This window comes from Euleptes europaea, chromosome 9 (genome assembly GCF_029931775.1).
Source record: "Euleptes europaea isolate rEulEur1 chromosome 9, rEulEur1.hap1, whole genome shotgun sequence".
NCBI lineage: Eukaryota > Metazoa > Chordata > Lepidosauria > Squamata > Sphaerodactylidae > Euleptes > Euleptes europaea.
Genome location: NC_079320.1, coordinates 29,003,371 through 29,027,834, shown reverse-complemented (window position 1 = coordinate 29,027,834; position 24,464 = coordinate 29,003,371). Strand labels below are relative to the sequence as shown.

Sequence of the window (24,464 nt, the reverse complement as noted above, 5' to 3'; positions counted from 1 at the left end):
ATAAATTATAGATATGGGGGAAGGCAAAAATGAACCGAAAGTATACATAAATAAAATTACAGCTTGCTGTACTCTTGTGAAGAGCTGTACTCTTGTGAAGAGCTGAATATATCAAAAGTCTGGTATACTGTTATCATATTCTTCAGTGCTTTTCAAGAATATGATGTATATGGCTGCATTTTGATTCCGCAGTTTCTTATCGGCTGTGTATCTAACTCCAGAAAAGATGACTATAAGTGACATCATTCTCAGATAACATATTGAACCTTAGACAAATAAAACTCTCTGCTAGAATGTGAATGCCCATCTAGGAAAATAGAAAACACCCTTGCAAGTAAAGGGAAACCTTTTCTTATCTGGGACACACATGGTTAGATCCACAAATGGAGAGTCCATAAATATACCGACTGAATTATGTCTGAGAATTAAGGCTTCTAAAAACTTCAGTGCCGGAATAACCTTTCTGCATCAGTATTAAGAATAAAATACATTTTGCATTTTAGGTTGTGCTTTTTGGTTTTTTAAAAAGATTTTCCTTAGTTCTGCAGAATTTAATCGCATAAGATTACATACTGTAGGGGAGCGTTAGAACTGTTTATTGAGGTTTTACTTTAAGTAGATGTTAAACTAAGTTACAGCTATAAAATTTAATTCTAGAATTGATTCACTGCTAATGTACAATGGGGTAGTTGGCTCATTTCACCTTTTTTTCATGTTTAATGTGGCCATTTCTTCTATACTTGCCATTCGGTATCCCATTTTGGTAATGTCCATTAACAGCAGTGTGTTCATCAACAGACCAAAGATGTTTGCTCTGCTTGCGGACAAATTTTGCCATCCTTGCCAAAACGTAGCAGAGTAAGGCAGTACCAAGCAGTACAACAAGGGCAACGTCCAATAAGAAATACTGATATAAAGAAATGTTGTAAACAGCAGCACGTAGATGTTGCGCTCCATTGTGCCGAAGGATATAATTAATCCAGTAGACTGTTCTCTCAACAGGATGACCAGGCTGGTCTTTATGAATTTCAGACAGCTTCTGAGCCTGTTGTCGGTAGCTGTGTGAAGGAAGAAGACAAACTCAGCAAACTTAGAAACTCAGTGCTACATTACACACTGATTCATCATCCATACATAATTTCATATAGATTAAGCTATTAGACACACAGGTTTGGATTCCATGCCTTGCTTCCTTTTGTGTAGCAATGATCGCAGTTGCAGAGGTAATCCTCTGCTCCATTGTGAAATCCTCTGGTGTTTCTGCTCACATAAGACCAGTCCCTTTCAATGAACCAAAGGCACCTTTCTGCCTGAGCAAGACACTTTGCAGTGGAAGATATCCTGTGCAACTGTCAAAGGGCTGTGCTAATGAAAGCAAGGTATAGGATCCAGGCCATGATTACTAGCTACTTCTTAAAATGTCTACTTCCATATCAGTGAAAAATAGGCAAAAGAAAAGAAAAAGACAGCATTACCTGGGATTATTAATAACTTCCACCAAAGCATTGTATAAATCATCCTCGGTAATAGTCTTCCAGTTTAGTAATATCCCCATGCCTTTGGACTGAACGCGGGTCATAGTGTCATAATGATCTCCAAAGAGAGGAATTCCTACCACAGGTACACCATGGTACATAGTTTCAAAAATGCCGTTCAGACCACCATGACTAAGAAAGGCCTTAATATTAGAGTGACCTAAAGAAGTAAAAGGCAAGTAAGAGAGAAAAAATTGCTTTCCATGTAAATGCATCTTATGTAATACAGCAGAAACCCATGAGTCTGAAACAGGAAGGTACCTAAAAATTGGCATTTGAATAAACCGGACTTCCCCCATCTCCCTTAAGTTTGTTTTCTCTGCTGCAGCCATAGCTGAAAAATCATGTAACACAGTGATTGCTTCCCAATCTCCTTCATCTTCCATTTTTGAAATTATACAGGAGATCAAAAATCTGCATCCTTGTTTCCTGATGTCAGCAGCAATAACTTGCATAAAATCAAATGGTTCACTTTCCTAATGACAGCAGATTAGAAGTGTGATGAATGTCTGTAGTGAACAGAGAGGAAGTCTGCCTTCAACGTCACCTTAGCAGTGACAGTAATTAATGATTGTGGTACACCACATATCAGTACATTAGTTTCTATTACTGTGTTGGTATATAGGAAAGAGCATGTTTACATCATCAACAGTAAGAAAATCACATCAGTGGCAAGCATTTACAAATTATATAATAACTGGAAGAGGTCTTTATAATGAAGCATTCTTGAAGAATACAGTGAGTTCTTTAAGCCATCTGTTTTGTTCAAAGTATACATGAACAACTCAGATAAGGTTACTACCAGTCTGGACTTACACATCTGCGTAATCTATTCTCCTATACACACTTAGGTCTCAAAAGCATTCTGTATGTGTAATCCAGTGACTTAATATCTAGCTAAATTAGATATGAAAGGGTATTTGTTTCCGGGACTACAGGTTTTAAAGAACGTAAGAAGAGCCCTGCTGAATCAGACCAGAGTTCCATGTAGTCCAGCATTCTGTCTCACACAATGGCCAACCACTTCCCACAGTACTCACCAAGCAAGTCGTTTTGTGGTAACCATTCTATGAGTTTTGTATTGTTGCCTAAATTCCTAGGTTTATTTCCTGAAAACCTAAAACACACAGGGGGGAGGAGAAAATTCAAAATCACTCTCACAGGAAAAAAATGAATTTGTTGGTCACTTTTCTACCAATGGATTTGTTGGTACTTTTCTACCAATCAAAATGACCCGTGACCAAAGGTTATAACCCCCTGACTGCAAAACTGAATATGAAAAACTATACAAATATAAACAAACATAACTATATGAAGTTGTGACTGTCCCACCCCTGAAGGGGAAACATTCAATTAGTGCCTGAGCCTATTTGAATGCTACTTTAACATCCAATCACCTTTAGAGAGTTGACTGAATGTGGGCTGTGGGAAGTATAGCAGCTAACAGCTTCTGGTCTTCCTCAGCAAGAGTGGAACTTTGTCTCAGAAGGAGGGCAGAGAAGGGTAAGCTCTACCTCAGAAAGAGGAGAGTGACTGTTTTAGGCCTGTCTCTGGTGAAGAGCAAATCAGTAATAGTTTATCTGACTCATGGGGGAAGGGGTAGACAGGTGCAGTTAGATTTACCCAATGTCTCCAAATGGAATCCAACATTCCATTTATTTTCCTCTTTTTAGGAGTTTGGAGTCAGTTTCTAATCAATTCTGTCTTGATCAAAGAGAAATTCAAAGAGAGAAGGTGCAGGAAGGGACGGTTCTGCAGAATTTCACTCTGTAGATGCTCAGAGGCAAACACTGTCTTCCCAAACCTTCCTACAGTCCTGCTAAATCACCACCCTTGGGATGTAACATAAAACAACTTAAAGGACTGAAGTTACAAAAGGGTGCATTGATTTCTCTGCAAAGAGAACTGGAGAAAAAGAGAATAGGAGGAATCAGTGGGTATATCTAAAAAGTGGTTTGAAATAAGGAATGCCCCCTCTCTGTAACAATGCTACTGAACAGGTGCTTAGGCTCTACAAGCCTGTCAGAAACAGTCTCAAGGGAAAAGCCCTTAATGATAAAAGGCTGAGGATTATCATTCAGTGGGGTTTTTTTTAAGTCTTAAAGTCTGTGATCTCAAGGGAACTTGAATCACAACCTGAAGCTGTAACGAGTAAGTACCAGTATCTGAGTCAGGCTATTCCTTGACTGAATTTGGAAGGTTATGCAGGCTGGGTTTTTTGTTTTTGTTTTTAAATTCTCTAACAGAAAGAAACCAACTTTTTTGTTCTTTTTAACTCTTGCCTCAAATATCTTAGTATCCTACTATCTCACAATAAAACTTACCTCACAGCAGCGAATTTTCTATTTTACAGAAACTACCATATATTTTAAGTGAGGGGTCAGAGGTATGGGGAAGGTTTTATTTAAATGAACTAGATGGCATAAAACCTTAGGAGGTTGTGCATCCCTTCAATTTTTGTCACATAAATATATGGGTGTGTGCTGGGATAGAGTCAGAAAACCAAGGGCCTAAAGCTAGTAATGAATGTTAAAGAGGAGAAGCAAGTTTCACAAATGCTGGAAGCCAAAGTACACCAAAAAGAACACTAACAGCTCATTCCTGAGATGCATTGGCCGCCGTGCCAAAAGGCCTTAGGAGGCCAGCAACGGTGCACACCAGCACAAGGGCCCACACCACTGGCGGCCGGAAGGTGCACGGTGGCCTGAGTGGCCCCAGCGCCGGCATGCAGGCCTAGCTGCCGGTCCCTGGCTGCCACCGCAGCAGTGCTGGGCCCGACCGCCGCCGGAGCCTCTGCGGCAGGGGCCGGGAAGCATTCTGGCGCCCCAGGTGTTCCCGGGGCGTTTTGGCACCGGCTGGGGGGCGAGGCCAATGTTAGTCGGCCTCCTGAGCCATTTTGGCTCAGGAACGCCCCCTTTCTTTTGTTGAGATACAAAATGAGGGTTGCACGGTTTTTTTGCGCCAGGTAGAGGTTTCGGCAGTGCCAAAACCTCCTTAGGAGGCAACACCGCTAGTTTGCCTCCTAAGCCCGGCGCAGGCATTCCTCTCAGGAATGCGCTGTAAACCACTAACTCAGTTGAGGAAAACTACTACAATATAGTAGTCTTGTATAAGAAAGCTGGTGTCCAAATGAAAGAGCTCCAAATTTTTTGAATAAAATCTTTACCTCTTTTTCTGCTCGGTTTCAAACACCTTAAATTTTTACAAAATCCTTCACTTTTACCACTGGCATGTGTGACTGCAATTTCTGAGACAAGACTGACTTCTACCATTAAAGCTGTTTTCACCATATTACAACTACAGATGTTCATACTATGGTAATTACTTGATTTAGGGAAGCTACCAAATGCAAAGCTTTGATGACAAAGCTAGAAAATTAGATTTGCCTGTCTAGCTAGATCTGTGCCCCCAAACTGAATGACTTTCAAATAATTATACCCTAAATACAAAACAAGTATGCTCAGAAGCAACACTAAGCAAATATGTTTAGAGTTGTCAGGTCCTGGACTCTGCAAGTTCAAAAGGAAGCTCAGCTCAAAAGCAATACTCAATTATGAGCCAACTCCGTAATATTTGGATTAAAAATTTACCACTTGGAGACCTCTCCATCCTTCTTTCACACCTGCTGTGGATGATAACTAGAGAAAATGGCAAATAAAGGTGGGGGGAACCTGCTTAGGACAGGTACTGCCAGTGTTGGGTATCTTCTTGCTGCACCTTCATGGCCAGCATCAATATACCATAAAAATGCTTTAAACCTACTGCAAAAAATTGATTACACGTACCTCCAAATAACTCTTTGAGGAAGTCTTGCCAGAGCATGTGCCAATTTATAAGATATATCGTCAGACAAATATTTCACTCCTGCTCCAAACGAAACAAGTACAAAGCCATTTTCATTAGCACCATCCACCCATGTTTGGAGATCCTGAAGAAATAGAGACTTGCTGTCAAAACTAAGAAGCACAATATCACTAATATCTTTAAATATTGGAAAAGTGCCTTTATTTATAAAGGACGGGATGTGGAGAATCCACATGATGATAAAGGTTCAATTGAAGCTTATTTTGGCAACTTATTTATCAGCAGTGTCCAGTCCTTGTACGTGGGGTCTGGGTAACATACAAATAACATTGCTTTGTGCCAGACTAGGGCAGAATCCCTGGGAAACTATCCAAGGGAAAGGAAGCTCCCACTGGCTCACACAGGAATCCCTGCACTTATGGACCTGGAGTTAGAAAAAAAAGAATAGGAAGGAACCAAACAAAAGTCCGGGCACATCACTGTAGACGACTGCTTTCTCTCAGTCCCATAAGGGGATACTCTGCAGTTAGACAACCAGTAAATAATGCATCCTGCTGGATAACCTTCTGAGGGGGACCCAGAGGGCCTCATATTGCTGCTCCATAACGGTGCACTATGCTTGAGATGGCTATGGCATAACATACTTTTTATGCACACAGGGCCTGGATACATGAAGTAGATACACCTGGCCTCCCGGGTCCTCTACAGCCTGATTACATGAACAACAGCCTTCACAATTTGCCCTCTATGCGTGCAAAGAAAGATGGAATTGTGGCCAAAGAATGCAGTGTAAAAGAGACATTTATTTCCTAAAATAATATCCTACAGCCAAAAAGTATTAGCCTAGCATTTAATACTCAAAATAACTGGCTTTTAACTGAAATTCTTAGAATGGTTTAGTATTAAAAACTGGAAAACTAAGGTCTCTTTTTTATGTTTTAGAAGAAAAACAAATACCACAAGGAATACACAGACCTCACTGATAATTGTTCCTACTGGAAATAACAGCTTCCCCACCACCGGCCTTTTTAAACTGGTTCTGCCAACATTTTTCAGTCACAACTTCATTAATCACAGCTAAGTCTTGCATATTGAATATTTACATAAAAGGAAAATAAAGTTAACTTGTCTATGAATACAGCAATTTATTTTGTACCCATCTGAATGAAACCATGTTTTATACTAAATTATGGTAAAGAGCATGTCGGCAGTGCGGAGGTGCTCAAACTGCAACTCAGAAGCTCCAGTTCAACAATAGATATGTAATCCCATGCCTTCTTTCTTTTCTAGCTAGGGACAAGTAAGGAATAAACAGAAACTTTGCCAGAGAACAGAGAAGTGGCTGGGGGGGAGGGCTGGATATACAGTGCTGGGCCAAACACGCAGGAAGAGAGAGATAGCAGTGGCACGGGCTGTAGCTGTTCGTGGCTATATTGAAGTAACGATATGCAACTCCTAAATTTCAGAACAGTGGCCATTCTAGTGAGCTGATGTAGCATGGTACTTAAGCTGTGATCTAGAAGGGCCTAGTCTGATGATTCTCAGCTCAGCCTTGAACGTACTTGGGTACCGTTGATCAACTTCCCATATGTCATCTGCAATATGGAACCCTAATCCTGACTGACTTCAGGCAGGTTAGTCAAGTGTATATCTAGCACTAACTAAAAAGTTCTTTTCTTTTTAACCTATTAACATTCATTGTCTACAAAATGCTGCACCTTGCGTGTTACTGCTGTTTTTCCAAACCCTTAAGGGACATCTTTTGCATCTTTTGATCAAATTCAGGAAACCATTATGGCACACACATGTAAAAATTTAAATAGGATGTATCTATCTTGCAGTGCGTATGTACCCATTAGGACATATGCCAAACATTAGTACCTGTACCATTAGGACATGTGCCAAACCGTTTTCATCTACAGATGAAACGGTTTGGCACAGGTCCTAATGGCACAGGTCCTAATGTTTCTGTAGATGAAATGGTTTGGCACATGCAACTCTTCACCTAAAATGGATAAACACAGAAGCCCCAATTGCTGGTGGTGAATGGAAATGTTTGCTCCAGCCCAAAGCTAAGTAACTTCCCAGGTAGGCTACCACATACATATGTGGTTGCTGCTAACCTGTCTGTTCTGAACTGCTATAGCTTTTAAAACCAGGAAGACAATAAGCCAAGCCAATGACAGTGCATGCTTCCTAAGTGTGCAAAAACTAGCAGGTATCATGTTCCCTTCTCCTCTGCCAGAAAAAGGAACCATGTGTATGGCTTGCAACCCAGTCCTATCTATTTTCACCTACTGAGTGCAGTGAGATTACTCCCAAGTGTAGGTATTCTCCTCTGGCAGAACTGGTAAGGAAGTGAAGTAGACTTGAAAAATCTGAAAGCGCACAGAGCAAGACTGCAGAGAAAAGGGGGTCCCTAAGCCCCCTTTAAACTAGACTGGATGTGAAGAACAGCTTATGTGCATGAGATGAGAGAAGAAGAAATCACTGAGGAGTGTTATCAGTCATGCTGCTTCCAGGCATATTTTTGAAGTGAAGTAGCTTAAGGCACAGTAGAAAGACAAAACAGTTGGGCCTTCTCTTCTACTCCACAACCAGAGATCTAAATAAAAAGAGAATATTTTTGTTTTAATTTTGCTGATTAGTACTGTACTTAGAAATCCAAATTGGGTTTAAATGGTATTAGAACAAAGAAGGGAAAGGAAAAGAATAGATATGTTACTCATCTGAGATACGAGGCAGATGAAATATTTGAATTGTGTGACTATAGTCTGATAAAATATTTGAAAGGGCTTAAATTGGCTGAACGCTATTAAGTACCCACACCTACCTACTTTAAATTGCCTTAATTCTAGAGCACTTCCCATAAGAGTCCAGAATAAAGTGCCTTCATGTAAAATACCAGATGCATGTTAATTCCTTCAATCAGTGGTTTCCATCCTTTTTAGTCGTGGCACACTTTTTAAAAAGCAGTGTGCAAAAATCAATAAAACTGCCTGGGGCCCACTTTCACAAGCTTTATGCCCCACTTTTGAGTTGGGATCCATAGGCTGGGAAACACTGCTTTAAACAGTCTAATCTCAAGATCTGCTGAGCCAACAAATAACTATTCAAAACGGGTTGTGAAAACCATTCTATAGCTGTAATGTCATAACTCAGCATTTTTTTTACTGGTCTCACAAACTATCCATGTTTACCTTATGCTGGCAGAAAGAGAAGAAAATGACACTTTGTCAGGACATCACCTATATCATTGGGCCAACACGTGGCATAAAAATGGGTGGAGACAAGGGCTTCGGCCAGGGAGTGAGGGCAGGCTAGAAATCTAACAAACAAACAATTTAACGCTTGGTTATTTAGCATCGCAATCACCGCGGAACTGCTTTGGGAATTCATTTGGATTATTCATGATTTTTCCAGCCTTCAGAAGTCACTTCGCAGCACCGCGCAATTGTCCCATGTTTTCAGGAACCTGTTTCATGAATTTAAATTTTGCTTCGATCCCAAAGCGAAGCTGATCAAGACAATTTCTGTGAGTAGTCTCTTTCCCACCCATTCTCACTCATCCCTCCCTCATCTAGCTCCTCCCAGAGAAGCCATTCTGGTCAGTTTTGGCAGCGAGTGTAAAGATCTTGGGGAATGGAGCCGGCTGTTTACCCCCTTCCCACGCCACATAGGCCACCTCTCTGGTCTCTCTGGTCAGTTTCGTCAGCAAGTGTAAAGATCTCGGGGAACTGAGTCAGCTGTTCCCCCCAATTCATTTCCGTTAATTATTTTAGTGCTTTTTCACTAAAATAACACTTTAAAACAAAAAAATCTTTGGGGCAAAAAGCCCCCATGCATACAGTTTTGAGAATTCAGATCAGAAAAGTATGCATCTGCAGAGCAGCAAACCCAGCATAAATTTCCGCTGCATAAATGTCCAAGATGTGACATAGGAGAATCACTGAGACACCCCCTTAAAGGCCATACATGCATCTGGGACCATAAATCAGCAGGTCGACATGTGGTAAGAGAACTGTCAAGATGTCGCTTGGCCAACACTACACATTGTAACACTAATGCACAATCACATCCAATCAAAATACCACTCATGGCTTCAAAATCTTGGAAATTTTATATATTTCTAGTAAGGATAGTCCTTGGCATCTGTCTTTATAAAGCCTTCCTCTTGCAGTTTAAATCCTTGCAGGGCCTGTGGAATAGTGTGTCTTGAGTAGTGGTTCTCAACCTTTTGTATTTTACGTCCCACCATAATAGAAACAGAAAGCTCATTTTTTCAAGAAGAGTATTTATATGTTTACTGGCATTCTGTTACTATATTTAAAATTTACGATAAGTAAATTTAAAACAGCGTTTTATTGCAGAGAATAATTTTTATTGCGATTAAACATTAAACATAAACAAGAATCATAATTTCATTAGTAGCTCAAAATTGCAATGATACCGTTGTATAAATTTTAGTGCTATGGTAACTGTAAAACACAAATCATAAATAAAAAATTGCAGTAGTATTATTGGGATATAGGAAGACAGAATTCTTAATCACTGTTACCCCTGTTATCCCATTATTATCCTTGTGACCCACCTGGACTATTTCTGCATCCCACTGGTGGTACCCATCCCACCAGTTGAGAACCACTGGTTTAGCTCTCCCAGAACCAATAAGCTTTGATGGTATACTCAATACCCTCTAAAATCATTCTAATTGATTGACATCTTCTCTGCCTAGTACCCTGTTCTTAAACACTGACCGCGTATTCTGACCAAGCAATGATCCTAATACATATTGTTAATCAGATATTCTCTGGCATGCCAGCCTCAGATTTTTTTCAGAATGAATCCTAATGCAAGAACTACTAGCTGTGTTTGAAACCAAAATGTTAATTACATTGTTATTAAAAGTTTAAATTCCACATGTGACCATGTAAAATACATTAAATTAAATTAGTTGAATTTAAATTAGCGCTATACAAAATTTCATATTTCATAATTGAGGATAGCAAGTGTATAAATGTGTTATACTGAAGTTTTCCTTGCAGTTGCTCAGAATTATTTCTTAGTTTGCTAGCCATTTCAGTATTCATAAAAATACATATCAGACAGAAATGGTATTGTGCTTAGTCTACTATGTGATCTTTGTTCTCTTTGGTTTTTCGAATTAGCTATTCATAGCAGGTTTAAATGCTAAATGCACAGCTGTGAGTATAGTGTGAGGTCCCAGCTGGCAGTAACCAGTGGTGCCTAATACTGAGCTTTGTTTCAGATAAACAAAGCACACAAATACAAACATAACTGGGCTTCAAATGTCTGAAGCTCTCCCTGCTCAAAGGTTGGAATAAAAAGGTTCAAAAAAATCAGTGGCTGTTTCCCCAGTACTTTTGTGGGGGTCATAATTCACAGAAAAATACTGATGATTCTGCTGTTTAAGCAAAAAACAAAACAAAAGACCCTGAACATTTAATTTGGAAAACAAGTTAAAACTAATTTAATAGATATACAATGGTGATTATTATGTGAATGCTTTCTTTTTATAAAGTGTGAACAATGGCTTCTTTGTTATTATATTTGGTTTTCTTGATTTATTTAAAACGTGAAGGAGATCCTAGGCCTAGGCCTTTGTTGAAGAGATGTTCTTTTAATGTATCTTTTTCCATATTTGTGTTCAACACAAAAAATAAAATTTATCTATCAAAATGAATTGTTAAACTCTACAGAGCTGAATCTATATTAATTGGAATATCTCCACCTAATCACCATATATCAAAAACCCTTATGAGGACTGCAGAACATACATTACATGTTGATGCCAACACCTTAAAATGTTCTGAAAATCGGGATTGTAAGCATTGGTTTACTGGTGTTTACTTTACAGAACTTGGAGAAACCTGCTACTTAAAAGGATTTCTAGTGTGACAATTCAAAACAGGAACTTCAGTCAGGAAATCATAAGTGGCAGCATCAGAAAGAGAGAGCAATTAATCCTATCGATATCAAAAATAATGTTTTACTGGGCTTAATACTGCATTAAGATGGTCACAAAAAGGAATATTTTGAAAGTTGCACACATTTTGCTTTCAGTCAAATTATCTGACCTAAGTTCAGAGTTTTTTTCAGCTGCAGCTCAAGTAGGATCGTGGCATCACCAACAAAAGAACTCCAGAGATTTTGGCAGCATAAAATTGCAATCAAGAAACATTCATTGCTTTTGAAAAAATGAAGAACTGCTTTCCATAGAAATCTGAAACTGGGCCTTTACACATTGCCAGTTAGAAAGACAGAAGAGATATTTCTGCAATTACTGTGCTGTGTTATAATTGGCAATGGGAGCAATTGATAAGCACAGAATTCTGGGCTATGGCTGAATTAATTACAAAAGACTTAGTTCATATCGTCTTTGATTATGGGTTGAATCCAACCAGTTTTTCCACTGTGAACAGGAGAGAAAGTGGTTCCTTTTGTCCACCAAAACGTTCCTGCTGGGAATCATGGGATTCACGTGTATAAAAGCACACAAAAGCCAAATGGGACAAGGGTTGGTAGTAAGGTGGCTGGATCCAAGCCTACATGTGCCTCAAAGCCCTATGTGCATAAAAGGGCATAATTCTATTCTCTGAGTAAGGGGAGCAGGGTGTTCCCATAATGTCAGGCCTACAGCCATGTTCTGGGGCATGGCATGACAAGGTGTCTTTGTCCTCCCACTAGAGCACTATCCCAGACTTCTGAAGCACATGTATACCTGCCAAAACCAGCAGTGAGTGCAGTATGTAGAATGGCCTGCTCTACTTACGCTACCTCCACAAAGGCAATAACGGCTGGGAGACAAAAGTGCTGAACATTGAGAGGAGATTGGGTCAGCCTAACAATTTCTGCTTCAATCATTTCAAATCGGTGACAGTGGGCCATATGTGAGAGGGGTAGGTCCGCCCAGCCACTGCTCCCTTTGCTTGCCTCTACATGTACTATCTGCACATACAAAACAGGATTTCATAGTATTACTATCATTAACAACATTGAAGGATTCACCCAAACATAACAGGAACAGGGAGTGATCATCTGCTTGAGCCATTTGCTACTGCACTCAAAAAATCTTTTGAAGAGGGCCATCACAAACATTAAATGGCAACAATTTCGACAAAACCTTTTTTCCTTGACAAGAGGAAGGATGAGCCGCTTCGACAAGACTCTTTCTCTTCTTTTCGAAGGAAAAATGGGGTACCCCTCAGAGGCCAAAATCTACCTCAGGGGAGAAAAAGGAAACTAGCACGTCCTACATCCAAGACAGCAAAGGAAGAATTGAGGGAAGGAGCATACCGCCTCCCCGATTACATGTTGCTTTAGGCAGGAAAGGTCAACCTGACAGGGCAGGGGGAGCACTCCTAGTACTATGGAAAGCACTAAAATGGAGTAGAAAGGGCCAAGAATGGAGTAATATGGTCCTTATGACCCACTCCAGTCAACATCCTGGCTGCAGCATTCTGTACCAATTGAAGTGTCCAAACACTCCTCAAGTGCAGCCCCACATAGAGCACATTGCGGTAATGTAATCTAGATATAACCAAGGCATGCACCACAGTGGTCTGATCTTTTCAGCTCAGGAAAGGCCACAGCTGGCTAACTAGTCAAAGCTGGTAAAAGGCACTCCTAGCCACAGCTGCCTGGATCCAAGAGAACACCAAAGCAACTAATCTGATCCTTCAAGGGGGTGCGACCCCATCCAAAATGGGCAACACCTTAATTCCTGTTTCTAAGTAGTTACTACAGAGGGAGATTATATAAAAAGTAATATCTGAATACCATAATCCCCAAATGTATTAACCAATCACAATTTTATTCACTGATATTTTATGCCATTTAATCAATCTGGCCCCAGAACCATCCGGCTGTCCTCAACCACAGCGAGGGCTTTTTCGGCTCTCACTCCAGCCTAAGAAACTTGCTTAAGTAATGTGAACTTTAATAATTATCTCATATATTTGTGACCATTAATATAGTATTTAGAGATGGAACTAAAAGTTTTTCATAACTCCTTCCCTAAAAGTTATGAAGATACTTTAGGACAAGATTGAACTACTGGATTCTCATTAATATTTTATAGAGTTTATAAAATAATATGCTGAAAACTTTCAATTTTCATTGACAGGTGTGTTCATTTTTACCAAAGTTGCACAAACAGCATTAATTTCTAAGAACCCCTTTAGAATTCATAAAGAAAAACCTTTTGCTATGGTACTGTTTTGTTCTACATTCTGACCTTGGTTCATTAAGCTCCTTTAACAGATCATTACCCCAAAATGATTAATTAACCTTTTGAATTGTCTCCCTAAAACAGCAGCAAACAATGTTTCATGTTGCACAGAAATGGTTTATTTTAATCTAAATGAACCCTTATTTATTTATTAATGGTGTCCATCAGCTGATTATCAGGGTTTGTTCATATGTTTTATTTCTATAGATACACCAAGGCAACCTTCTATGTTCATTGACCCTTCTATGCTCATTGGAGTCAATAGGTTTAGAAGGGTGTAACTGTTTAAGTTAGCCCTGTTAGTCATAAAACCAGAGTTGACAAAACATAAACAGTCACTGTTTTCTTTCCTCTACATGGTTATAACTTGGAATCATGCCAACAGCCTCAATAAGCATCAACTATAAATTTTAATACTAGCTAATGGTTGTCACATCGCAACACAGCAATACAGCAAACACACACAAAGGCAACATGGCTGGAGAGAGAATGATTACATCGAACTCTCATGAGTAGCATCAGTACAGCCTAATCTATTTCCAGCAACATTTTTAAAAAGTTAATGAAGAACATTCCTCACTTTTACTAAATTATTTCCATTTGATCTTAAAGTTCAAGGAACACAGAGAATAAGTAACTTTCAAAATATACCTCAATAAGCTTCATTACTTTAATAAGGACAATATCTAGAGATAAATACTCTTTTAATTAGTCATTTGCAAATATGAGTGACAGGTTCTTGGTGAAAATAAAGGGGGGAGTAAATCTTTAGCCCTCTTTCCTACAGAGATGTAAGGGGAAAGGTGAAGGCTGCACATTTCTCCTCTGCAATTAGAAGAACTGGAGATTTAACTTTCATTTTAAATGAAAACTGGAAACCAGTGCAACAGATCATTATAATGTTATAGCTGCCAGTCAACTATTTTTTTAAACCTATAAGAGCCTTCCTGTGTGACCGGGGATGGTAGCCACATGATACTTGAGTCAAGAAACGTGTGGGGAAAACTCCATTCACAGCAGCAGGTAGAGCTATAGAGAATTGTTGGGTATACCAGCAGTAAATATTCAATTTCTAATCAGAGACTTATAAAATTATTAAAACAGATAAAATGGAAAACATAGAAAGAAAGAAACTGAGATTAAAAGGTAAAGGTCCCCTGTGCAAGCACAGAGTCATTGCTGACCCATGGGGTGATGTCACATCCCGACGTTTACTAGGCAGACTGTTTTTATGGGGTGGTTTGCCAGTGACTCCCCCAGACATCTTCCCTTTACCCCCAGCCAGCTGGGTACTCATTTGACCGACCTTGGAAGGATGGAAGGCTGAGTCAACCTTGAGCCGGCTACCTGAAAATGACCTCCGTTGGGATCGAACTCAGGTCATGAGCAGAGCTTGGACTGCAGTACTGCAACTTACCACTCTGCGCCACGCTACTACACAAAAAGATATCTAGCAAATTCAGAACAAGGACTGCTTTAAAGAGAGAATGAAGAAGAAGAAGAGTTGGTTTTTATATGCCGACTTTCTCTACCACTTAAGGGAGACTCAAACCAGAGGTAGGTGAGGCTGAGAGAGCTCTTACAGAGCTGTAACTTGCCCAAGGTCACCCAGCTGGCTTCATGCATAGGAGTGGGGAAACAAATCCAGTTCACCAGATTAGCCTCCGCCGCTAATAATAATAAACATACATAATATAATATGCATTGTAAAACCTATCATACTTCAAAGAATTTCTAAATAGTTTAGACTAGTAGTTAAAGTGGGCTGAGTTCTAATCTACATTCTAAGTGAACAGCAAGTAGATGAATGCTGTGGTACACAGAACCCACAGTTCTTCCAGTTAATTAATTCAGATTCTTACTGTATGTGTACATTCTTATTTATCCAGTCACTTAACCAAATTAATTTAATATACTTTAGCCAATTTGTACTGACAATCAGCATAATTACGAGGAATATACACAGAATTTTTTTATTATGGTACATTTGTTTGTTAATAGTTTTGTTCAGATACTTTAACATCACAAAGCCATGCTTTCAGATTAGTTAATCAAATAGGTTTCATCAAAGAAACACATTTTCACCTGTATTTCCTCCACCTAACCAATTGGGATGAAAATCTCAGGGACTGACCCCTCACCCAGGGATCCTACCTCCCAAATTTTTGAAAGATAGTGAAAAAGATCTGTGTTTTACTGGTCTTTCAAATTCTTCATACAAAGCATGCACATGTGGGCATGGTGATGCTATCCTTTCCTACCATTGGGACCCTAAAACAGGGGGAAGTAGGAGTGCTAACCCTTTCACACATTAACACAAACTCTTGAGCTGGAGTCATTCATCTCAGAAGTGAGTTTAAAGCAGCTGTGGCAGGCTATCCTGAAATAGGGTTGCCAACTCCAGGGTGGGAATTACCTGGATACTGAAGAGGGGTTTGGGGAGGGGAGGAACTTCAATGGAGTATGATGCCACAGAGTCCACCTTCCAAAGAGGCCATTTTCTGCAGGTGAACTGGTGTCTGTCACCTGGAGGTCAGTTGTAATAGTGGGAGATCTCCAGCCACCACCTGGAGGCTGGCAACCCTACCCAGAAACAAACTGCAGGGCAGGACTGTCCCTTGGGCCCAGCAGCAAGACTCACCTGGGTGGAAGAGGGTGAGACCAGGGGCAGAAAAGTGAGGTCAGGATAGCCTCAGCAACAGGGCAGCCTGGACAGTCTGGCCCAGCTAAACTCAAAAGGTACGGAGGAAGTAAGTAAGTCTGGGTGGGAGAACGATGGTTCTCTGGGCCCACGTGTTGTCAGGCAAGGTAGAGGAGGGTGGAGCTTAGCTCAAAGGCCAGGTGTGAAGCTGGGGCTATAAAAAGGGAGGACAGGGAAATGGAAAGAAGCTGGCAGGAGAAGAAGTAGTAGGAGGCAGGTTGTAGCATTGTGGCTTTTCTCCTGTGTAATGCAGTGCAACCCTGAGGTGGGTGAGGTGAAACACACCTTCAGGTGCCTGGATTAGTAAATAAAGCAACCTGCATAAGGAAACAGTGACTGGGAATGTGATTTCAAGACTCCAGGTACGATGTTGCCTTGCCCTCAAGAGGGCACTACAGCAGTATTACTGATTGTGAAAACAAAATCAAATTATGACACTCCAGATGAATTAATCTGGCCTAATCAAAAGAAGAGTGTGAGGGAGGATGGGCCGCAAGAGACGTGCACAAGTCCTGCACTGCCGCCAGCCCGAATGAGTTTTAATACAGCTGGGGTGGGGCAGCACAGGGTATCTTCCTCTCCCCCAAGCTGGAACCTGATCAAAAGGCAGGCCCAGCTGAGGGAGGGGGAAAGGATTGAAAGGAAAGATGGCAGCCAAAGGAACACCAAGTGAAGACTGGCTGGCCGGCAGCTCACTCAGGACAGAAACACATAACAATTCTCAAGGAACGGGTAGGCCCTGGACACCAAGCAGCTGACAGAAAGAACAGGCAGAACTCCTTCCTGGGTGAGGCGCGGTCAGCAGATGGGCTCCAAACCTAGGAAAAGGACTGCAGAGGCAAATTAAAGGGACAACACTCTTTAGCTGTGTGAGAGTAAGGAACAATAAATAAAGGGTTTACGGCAGCTGATGATGAGGGTGGTCAAAAAGGGGAACACTGTAACAGGTGCCCCTGCTCCGAGGCTATGGTTGCCAGCTCAGGTTGGGAAATACCTGGACATTTTGGGGGCGGAGCATGACGAGGGTAGGCTTTGGGGAGGGGCTTCAATGCCATAGAGTCCAATTGCCAAAGCAGCCATTTTCTCCAGAGGAACTGATCTCTGCAGGCTGGAGATCAGTTGTAATAGCAGGAGATCTTCAGCTAGTACCTGGAGGTTAGCAAAACAAACAGCAAACAAGCTCAAATTTTTTACAAACAATCACTTATGTTTTATAAAGTGAATAGTGCAATAAATACTTTTATACTCTTTACACAATTTATACAAGCCTCAAACGAAGCTATAAAAATCTTTCACAGAGAATAGCCCGGCAGCTTGGTCTCTCCTCCGCTACGGAGGTGAAGACTTCTTGGATAGCCTTAGAGCACTCTCGGAACGCCGCTGGAATCTTCATTGAGGTGACCGCTCTTGCCCCTCGGCGTTCCTTTTGAATTTATATCTACCAACTCGCTTTGGGATTTGTATTTGTGATCTTGGTGGTCTCTTCTATTCTCTGTGAAAGATTTTTATAGCTTCGTTTGAGGCTTGTATAAATTGTGTAAAGAGTATAAAAGTATTTATTGCACTATTCACTTTATAAAACATAAGTGATTGTTTGTAAAAAATTTGAGCTTGTTTGCTGTTTGTTTTGCTAACTACTGTATCACAGCAATTTGGTTAAATTTCTTGGTTGTACCCAGTACCTGGAGGTTGGCAACCTTATCTGAGGCGCCACTGAGACAAGCGTGACAGACATATGCCAATGCAGCATATAAATGAATGAGCATGTACATTTTTACCAGTTTCCCCCTTCATTCTTTTGTTTTATTTTTTGTTTTATTTTTTAAAATGAATGCTGCTTCACCATTAATTTTTGCCAGCGTATCCCAATACTATTTCAGGTATTATGACCATTAAAAAAAGAACAACTATGAACACTCACTGTGGCCCCATTCAGTACCACTGAAAAGTCCTATCCAAATTTTTAGAGATTATGACCGTTAACTATGGTCTGGCTGGAGCTAGAGCAATAACCAGGCTTACTAAAAGTTCATGTTTCTACTGTTTTTCTTCACTTACAGCAGTTAAAAATATTTTTCTTTTTAAACACACCCCTTTATTTCTTGTAAGTATGTGTTGGAGTTTTGTTTTCTTTTTACTATTTTGTATGTTTATGACTAGGATCTTAAATTTAACACTACCATATGTCATCTACTGAATTAACAGTTCTGTAAACTTCTCAGCTAGGCTTAAATTCACTTATAGGTAATAACTAAAACAATTCCCTACTACAATAAATGAGAGGACAAAAGAAATCATAACATGAATTACAACAGCTTGCAGAAGCATTATTAGAAAGATAACAAACTATAAAATTATATAAATCACTTGAGTATAAAGAGCAGTTACTAGAAAATATCGCCATAAAAGTAAAAAATTGGCAAACCTTACTTCTGGTAGAGGACTGGCTGGTTTGGTAAGGATTCCTCCCACATATACAACGTTTGGTAGCGTGGGTCTTGGAAACTCTAATGCTACATCAGTACACAGCATCCACAGGCTGGATTCATGCACCAATTCATTCATGGACCTTTGTGGCTGAACATTGTGCTTCTGCATTATCCTGTCAAATGTTGGCAGAACCAAAAAATGAACTCCAAATCTTGAAACCAGATAAACAACAGAGTTCTTAATCCTCTCTAGCAAATTCATGTGATCTGTGAGAAGTGAATTGAATTCTGGAACATATGCTAAAGGTGCTGGAGCACCTACTTCTGCTGGGTACCATAGGCCAGTGGAAAAAACAGCATATTTAACCCTTAATAGGTGAGCAATAACAAATCCACACATCTCATTCGAATCCACTAGCAGCAGGTCAAATTTCTCCTGTTTCATGGTATGGATGAACTTCTTGTTGCCCACAATCATGTCACAGTTCTTGGAATAGTGATCCAGTATGTCAAACAGTTCCAGAATTGTTTGTCTCCCAGAAAAGATATTCCTCATTTTGGATTGAAGATACTCATCTGAGGTGGTGCTATTAAAGATCCCCGGGTAACGGAGCAGTCTATAGTGATTAGATGGAGGGATTTCTCTGCCCTCAGACAGGAGGAAAACTGTCTGGTGGCCTTGCTCATGCAAGGCAGAGGCCACGGTCTTGAAAATATAGAGATGGCTTTCAAACATAATTGGCGGCACAACAACAATTTTGGCAGCCCTTGCAATCCCAACAGCGCTCCACAGAAGAATGAGAACTGGAATGTAAGACTTCATAGCTGAAATGATAAACAAAAAAATATTTTTGATACATCCCACATATCACTGAGACCACCAAAAAATAACACACAATAACGATGTAAACACCAGCGTCATGCAATTCACAGTATTTTATTGTCATCCCAGCATCTAGAAGCTGCTTATTCTATACAGAATTTATCTTTCAAATTGCTATTGCAGTTATGGTTAGAGTTGCCAACTTTTCAATACGACATTAACAAATTGATGTGTAGACATTAGCAAATTATTGCTTCTTTCCAATACATTAAAATCTTCACCTGTAGATTTCTGAACATCAAACTACTTCAAAAGGTACAAGAGCAGGATAGGCCTATAAATATTTTATCTAGTCAGTTCACAACCCTATTTTTTGTCATTTATGTCCTATAAATGTAGAGATAAAATGTATAAGTGTATATATTCGCTGCAATCAGAAGCCAGAAATTTTGAATGGGGGCATTTACAAAAACACCCATAACCTGCTAATTTGTAGCCATTCCAGAAATACCTGAGAGGTGGGCAGAGCACAAGGAGAAAGGCAGACTATCACTAAGTAAGTATCAAGCCACAGTACAAAACAGCCAAGGTACAAAACATTTCATACACACACAAACATACAAAACACCCCTCAAAACATGTGAAAAGAAGTCAAACAGACTTTATGAAGAAGGATACTCATGAAGGTCAACTATAACTGAAGGTCACCCTGAAGAACAGGCCCTCCAACTGATTTAAAAAACACACGGAGTTCTCACTGTTGACCCTACACATTGGCTGTCTAGGATTTGCAAATGAAGGACTCATTTTATTCTTCACCAAAACTTTTCTAGACTCTCTACACACTCAGGACTCTGTACCAGTCAACACCCAAAGAAACCTTTGTAAATAATGACTTTTGAAAACAGTACATTTCCAGGGCACAGTCACTGTAACATACATCAGTCCTGGCTTATACAGGCTGAGTATCCCTTATCCGGACTGCATGGGACCAAAAGTGGTCTGTATTTTGGAATATTTTGGAATTTTGGCATATACATGAGATATCTTGGAGATGGGCCCCAAGTCTAAACACAACATCCTTATCTTCCATTAGCTCCAATAAATGAGAATCTGTAGGTCAGGGTACAGAATAGTGTCAAAACTCATGGTCTCTTCTTGCTATACTCCACATTATATGTTTTGGCCTTGTTGCTGAAGAAGCAGATAAACTAGTCAAATCAACAGCAATTATTAATTCTGTTTGCAAATAATAACAAAGAGATCACTCAAACATTGTTAGTGTTTTGAGGTAGTTAAAGCAAAATAAGCCATATATTAAGAACATAAGAAAAGCCATGCTGGGTCAGAACAAGGCTCATCAAGTCCAGCCATCTGTTCACACAGTAGCCAACCAGGTGCCTCTAGGAAGCCCAAACACAAGACGACTGCAGCAGCATCCTGCCTGTGTTCCACAGCGACTAAATATAACAGGTGATAATTGGTAATAATTTTAAACTGGATACATGGCATCTATTCCATGGGGTTTCAATGCTCTGCTTCAGATTATTTCATATTTCTTTATAAAAATTATTTGATATTTATGCTCCACAACTAACAAAAATAAATTTGATCTGTTGAAAATGTAAAATGTGTTGTGAAATGCTATAATTTAATTTATGTATTCCATAAACTGAGTAGATTTGAACCAAAAGGGGGGGGTAAAGAAAAAAAGGATGCATTTTGAAAACTTAAAACAGTTCTTAAAGTTGTGTGGATTTGGAACCACTACAGTTATTAGCCAAAAGCACAGTTAGGATTATATTTATAGACAGATGCTTATAATAGTGTAAATAGTATGGCAGTTTGCACAATGGGGTGTGAAAAGTAAAACTTTAAACCTATTTTTAAAATCTCACATAGGGATGCCAGCCTCCAGGTGGGACCTGGGGATCCTCAGGAATTACAGCTCATCTCCAGACTACAGAAATTAGTTCTCCTGAAAATGGATACTTTAGACGGTGGACTCTGTGGCATTAAGTCCCACTGAAGTCACTGTCCTCCCCAAGCTCCATCCCCAAACCTCCAGGAGTTTCCCAACATGGATCTAGCAATCCTACTCCCCTATCTCCTGCCAGAGGCCAGGGGGACCTGGCAACCCTACAAAACAACTATAGGGATGGCATATTATAAATCTTAAACATTTGTTAAAAGAAACTGAACAGAAACACAAAGTTTACATTTTTTTTTAAATCATTATGCTGAGACTTGAAGAGTTACAGAAACTTTCTCTGTGAACAATGCTATAAATGGCTCTCACACACATACGGTTGCCAAGTCATGGTGATCTGGGGGTGTAGCCTGGGGAAGGACCTCAGTATGGTATAATGCCATAGAGTCCACACTCCAAAGCTGTTGGGTCTTAGATAGCGAGATTCGTTACATGTCAGACAGTCAAAGGGTTAATTAGCCAAATGGTCAGGAAGAGCAGATCGCCATTGCTTCCATGTCATATGGTCACGTAGGCAAAGTAATCTGCATTTTACTGCTTTGGTATATCCTTTGTTTGAAAGAGAAACTGTAGCCCAGTTACTTGTAAGTTACCAACCTGCAAGCATGGAGGAGCACATTCTCCTTGTGAGAATGGCTACTCGTGAGTAAGCGTAGTAACTGCTAAAGGAGTTTAGCAAGTCTAGGAAACTTAGAGATGTAGGATGTTTATTGTTTAATCCATGTACCCTACCCTTGAGATTAGTTAGTAAAGAATTGATTTGATTAAGAAAACGACTCTGTGGTATTTTTGTGTGTGACTAACCTTTATTATCAATAAGCCAAAACCAAGATTCATCGCCCTGAATGGTAGCAGATTAATTAAGTGAGTTTCAGATCCTAACAAGTGGTAGCAGAGTGGATGGTTTATTCTTGGCTATTGATATAAAGTCACACAGAACAATTTTTGATTTTTGAATCGTGTCCCATCGGGGAACTGAGGAATACAAAGGACCTTACAGACGCCTGAGGGAATTCCTGTAAAGAAGCCGAGCAGCCGAGTCTGTGGGGACGACAGGAAAACTCAACCCTCACGCCTGTGAACTGGAGGAGGAGAGCGACAAGCTGCAAGAATGGGAGAGGACGCGAACCGGGCAGCCACGCCAGTAACATCGAGCACAAACGCAGGAGCCGTGAGTGTAAATGGGAAAGGGATCCAATCAGTAATAATTCCCCACATAAGTCAGTCATCCTTCCCAATATGGAAAAGATCTGTCGAATTAGCATTTAAGGCACTGGGGATTAAACACGTACTAAATGAAGATCCCCCAGATGAGACTGACAGAGATAAGTTTAATGCCTTTGATAAAGCTGATGCCCAGGGGATGTGCCTTCTGGTGGGAGCAATATCACCAACAGAGTCATCCATCATTTTAAATAGTAATTCAACGAAAGATATGATGAAAGCACTCAATGAAAAGTATGGTGTTTTGTCCAGAGGTCAGAGGATGAGCCTCAAGGCGAATCTACTCTCATATAAGATGCCTGAAAATGTAACTCTCTTACAACATTTAAAGCATATGCAAGATTTGGAATCAGAGGTGAAATTTGCAGGAGGGGAAGTGAGCTCAGAAGATTTTTTAACAATATTCATTGCCAGTCTCCACCCACGCTTTAATGCAGAGAAGCGAAACCTCCTAGCCAGAGAGGATTTAACCCTTAATAAGCTGATCACAGCCTTGAAAGAATTTGAAACAGACAGAGCACGCGAAAATGAACTGTCTAATGGAATACAGGTATTGCATGTGCATGGGAAAAAGTTCCAATGTTTCACCTGTCGCAAATTTGGCCATAAATCGTATCAATGCAAGCAGAGGGAATCAAAAGGGGGAAAACCCCCCTCTCCGGGGGAAAAGCCCGCGAATTTTAGACAAAGACCAGATTCAGCCACAACAGGAAGTCAAGGCTATAGCAAGCCCAAGAGACCAGATCAGATCGCTACGCTTTTGCTAAAAGATCAATCAACTCACATTTTACCAATAAAAGATGACCCAAAGCGTGTACAAAAATTGCTTTTAGATTCAGGGTCAAGTAACCATACATGTGGGATCATGGAAGCCTTTGATTATTTGGAACCATGCGCTGAAACGTTCATAATGGCCAATGGGGAGAGACAAATATGCACCCAGAAAGGACAAATTTCTGTTTCTATCCAGTCTCTCTGTGGAAATGTAATGGGTTTAAGATTACAGAATGTGCTTTATATGCAAAAATCTGAACATTGTTTACTGTCTGTGAAAAGGCTAGCAAATGCTAAGTTCCAAGTGATAATAAATGAGAACGGTTGCTATTTGTTTGATTCTCAAGCAAGGGAATATGAAGTTTTGTCAGAAGGTTCTCATTACTACTTGGAGAACGTTGCAGACCAGATTGTGGATTATACTGAGGACAGTGTTAATTCTGATGAACTGTATCAGTGTGAGAAAGACAATGGACTTTGTGCAAAGGAAAATGCTGTTATTGATGAAAAGGAATGCTTTGTTGACTGCAATAAGGAGATTAAAGGTTTAAATACTGAGAAATGTAAACATGAGAATTGCGTGTATTTCTGGCATTTGAAATTGAAACACAGAAATATGGAGTCTGTGAGGCAGCAACTACATGAGTTTGGCTTGCCAGTAAAGGACTGTGTGAAGAGTTATGAGCAATGTAAAATTTGTATTGAAGCATCAGAGCATGTGCAGAGTGATTCAACAGAACCTCTAGCGCCATCTACTGATGAAGGAAATGTTAGCATCTCAGGAGACAAAAGGGGAAAGGAAATTTCCATTGTAAACGAGATGAATGCAACTGAAAGAATGAGTGATGCAAAGGTTGGAAGAAGGGAAACCGAGCCGGTTACATCCTCAGCATGGGAGCTTAGGCCGCCTGGTGCAGCAAAGTGTCTACAGGA

General features: G+C 40.1%; 1 protein-coding gene across 1 annotated transcript; it reads right to left on the bottom strand.

Moving 5' to 3' along the window:
* Nucleotides 1-464: 464 nt before the first annotated feature.
* Nucleotides 465-19,543, bottom strand: UGT8 (UDP glycosyltransferase 8). The gene is made up of 5 exons (XM_056855281.1): nt 18,722-19,543; nt 5,321-5,463; nt 2,576-2,652; nt 1,476-1,695; nt 465-1,058 (listed from the first exon to the last, which is right to left on the bottom strand). Exons 1-5 carry the CDS (start codon nt 19,541-19,543, stop codon nt 695-697), a joined length of 1,626 nt encoding a protein of 541 aa, XP_056711259.1. The 3' UTR covers nt 465-694.
* Between the last annotated feature and the right edge of the window lie 4,921 nt (nt 19,544-24,464).

Coding starts and splice junctions, on each gene's coding strand:
- UGT8 (XM_056855281.1), bottom strand. CDS start 19,543: ATGAAGTCTTACATTCCAGTTCTCATTCTTCTGTGGAGCGCTGTTGGG. Junction 5,464..18,721: donor CAGCCAGTCCTCTACCAGAA/GTAAGGTTTGCC, acceptor CTATTTCTTCAG/GATCTCCAAACATGGGTGGA. Junction 2,653..5,320: donor CCTCAAAGAGTTATTTGGAG/GTACGTGTAATC, acceptor TGTGTGTTTTAG/GTTTTCAGGAAATAAACCTA.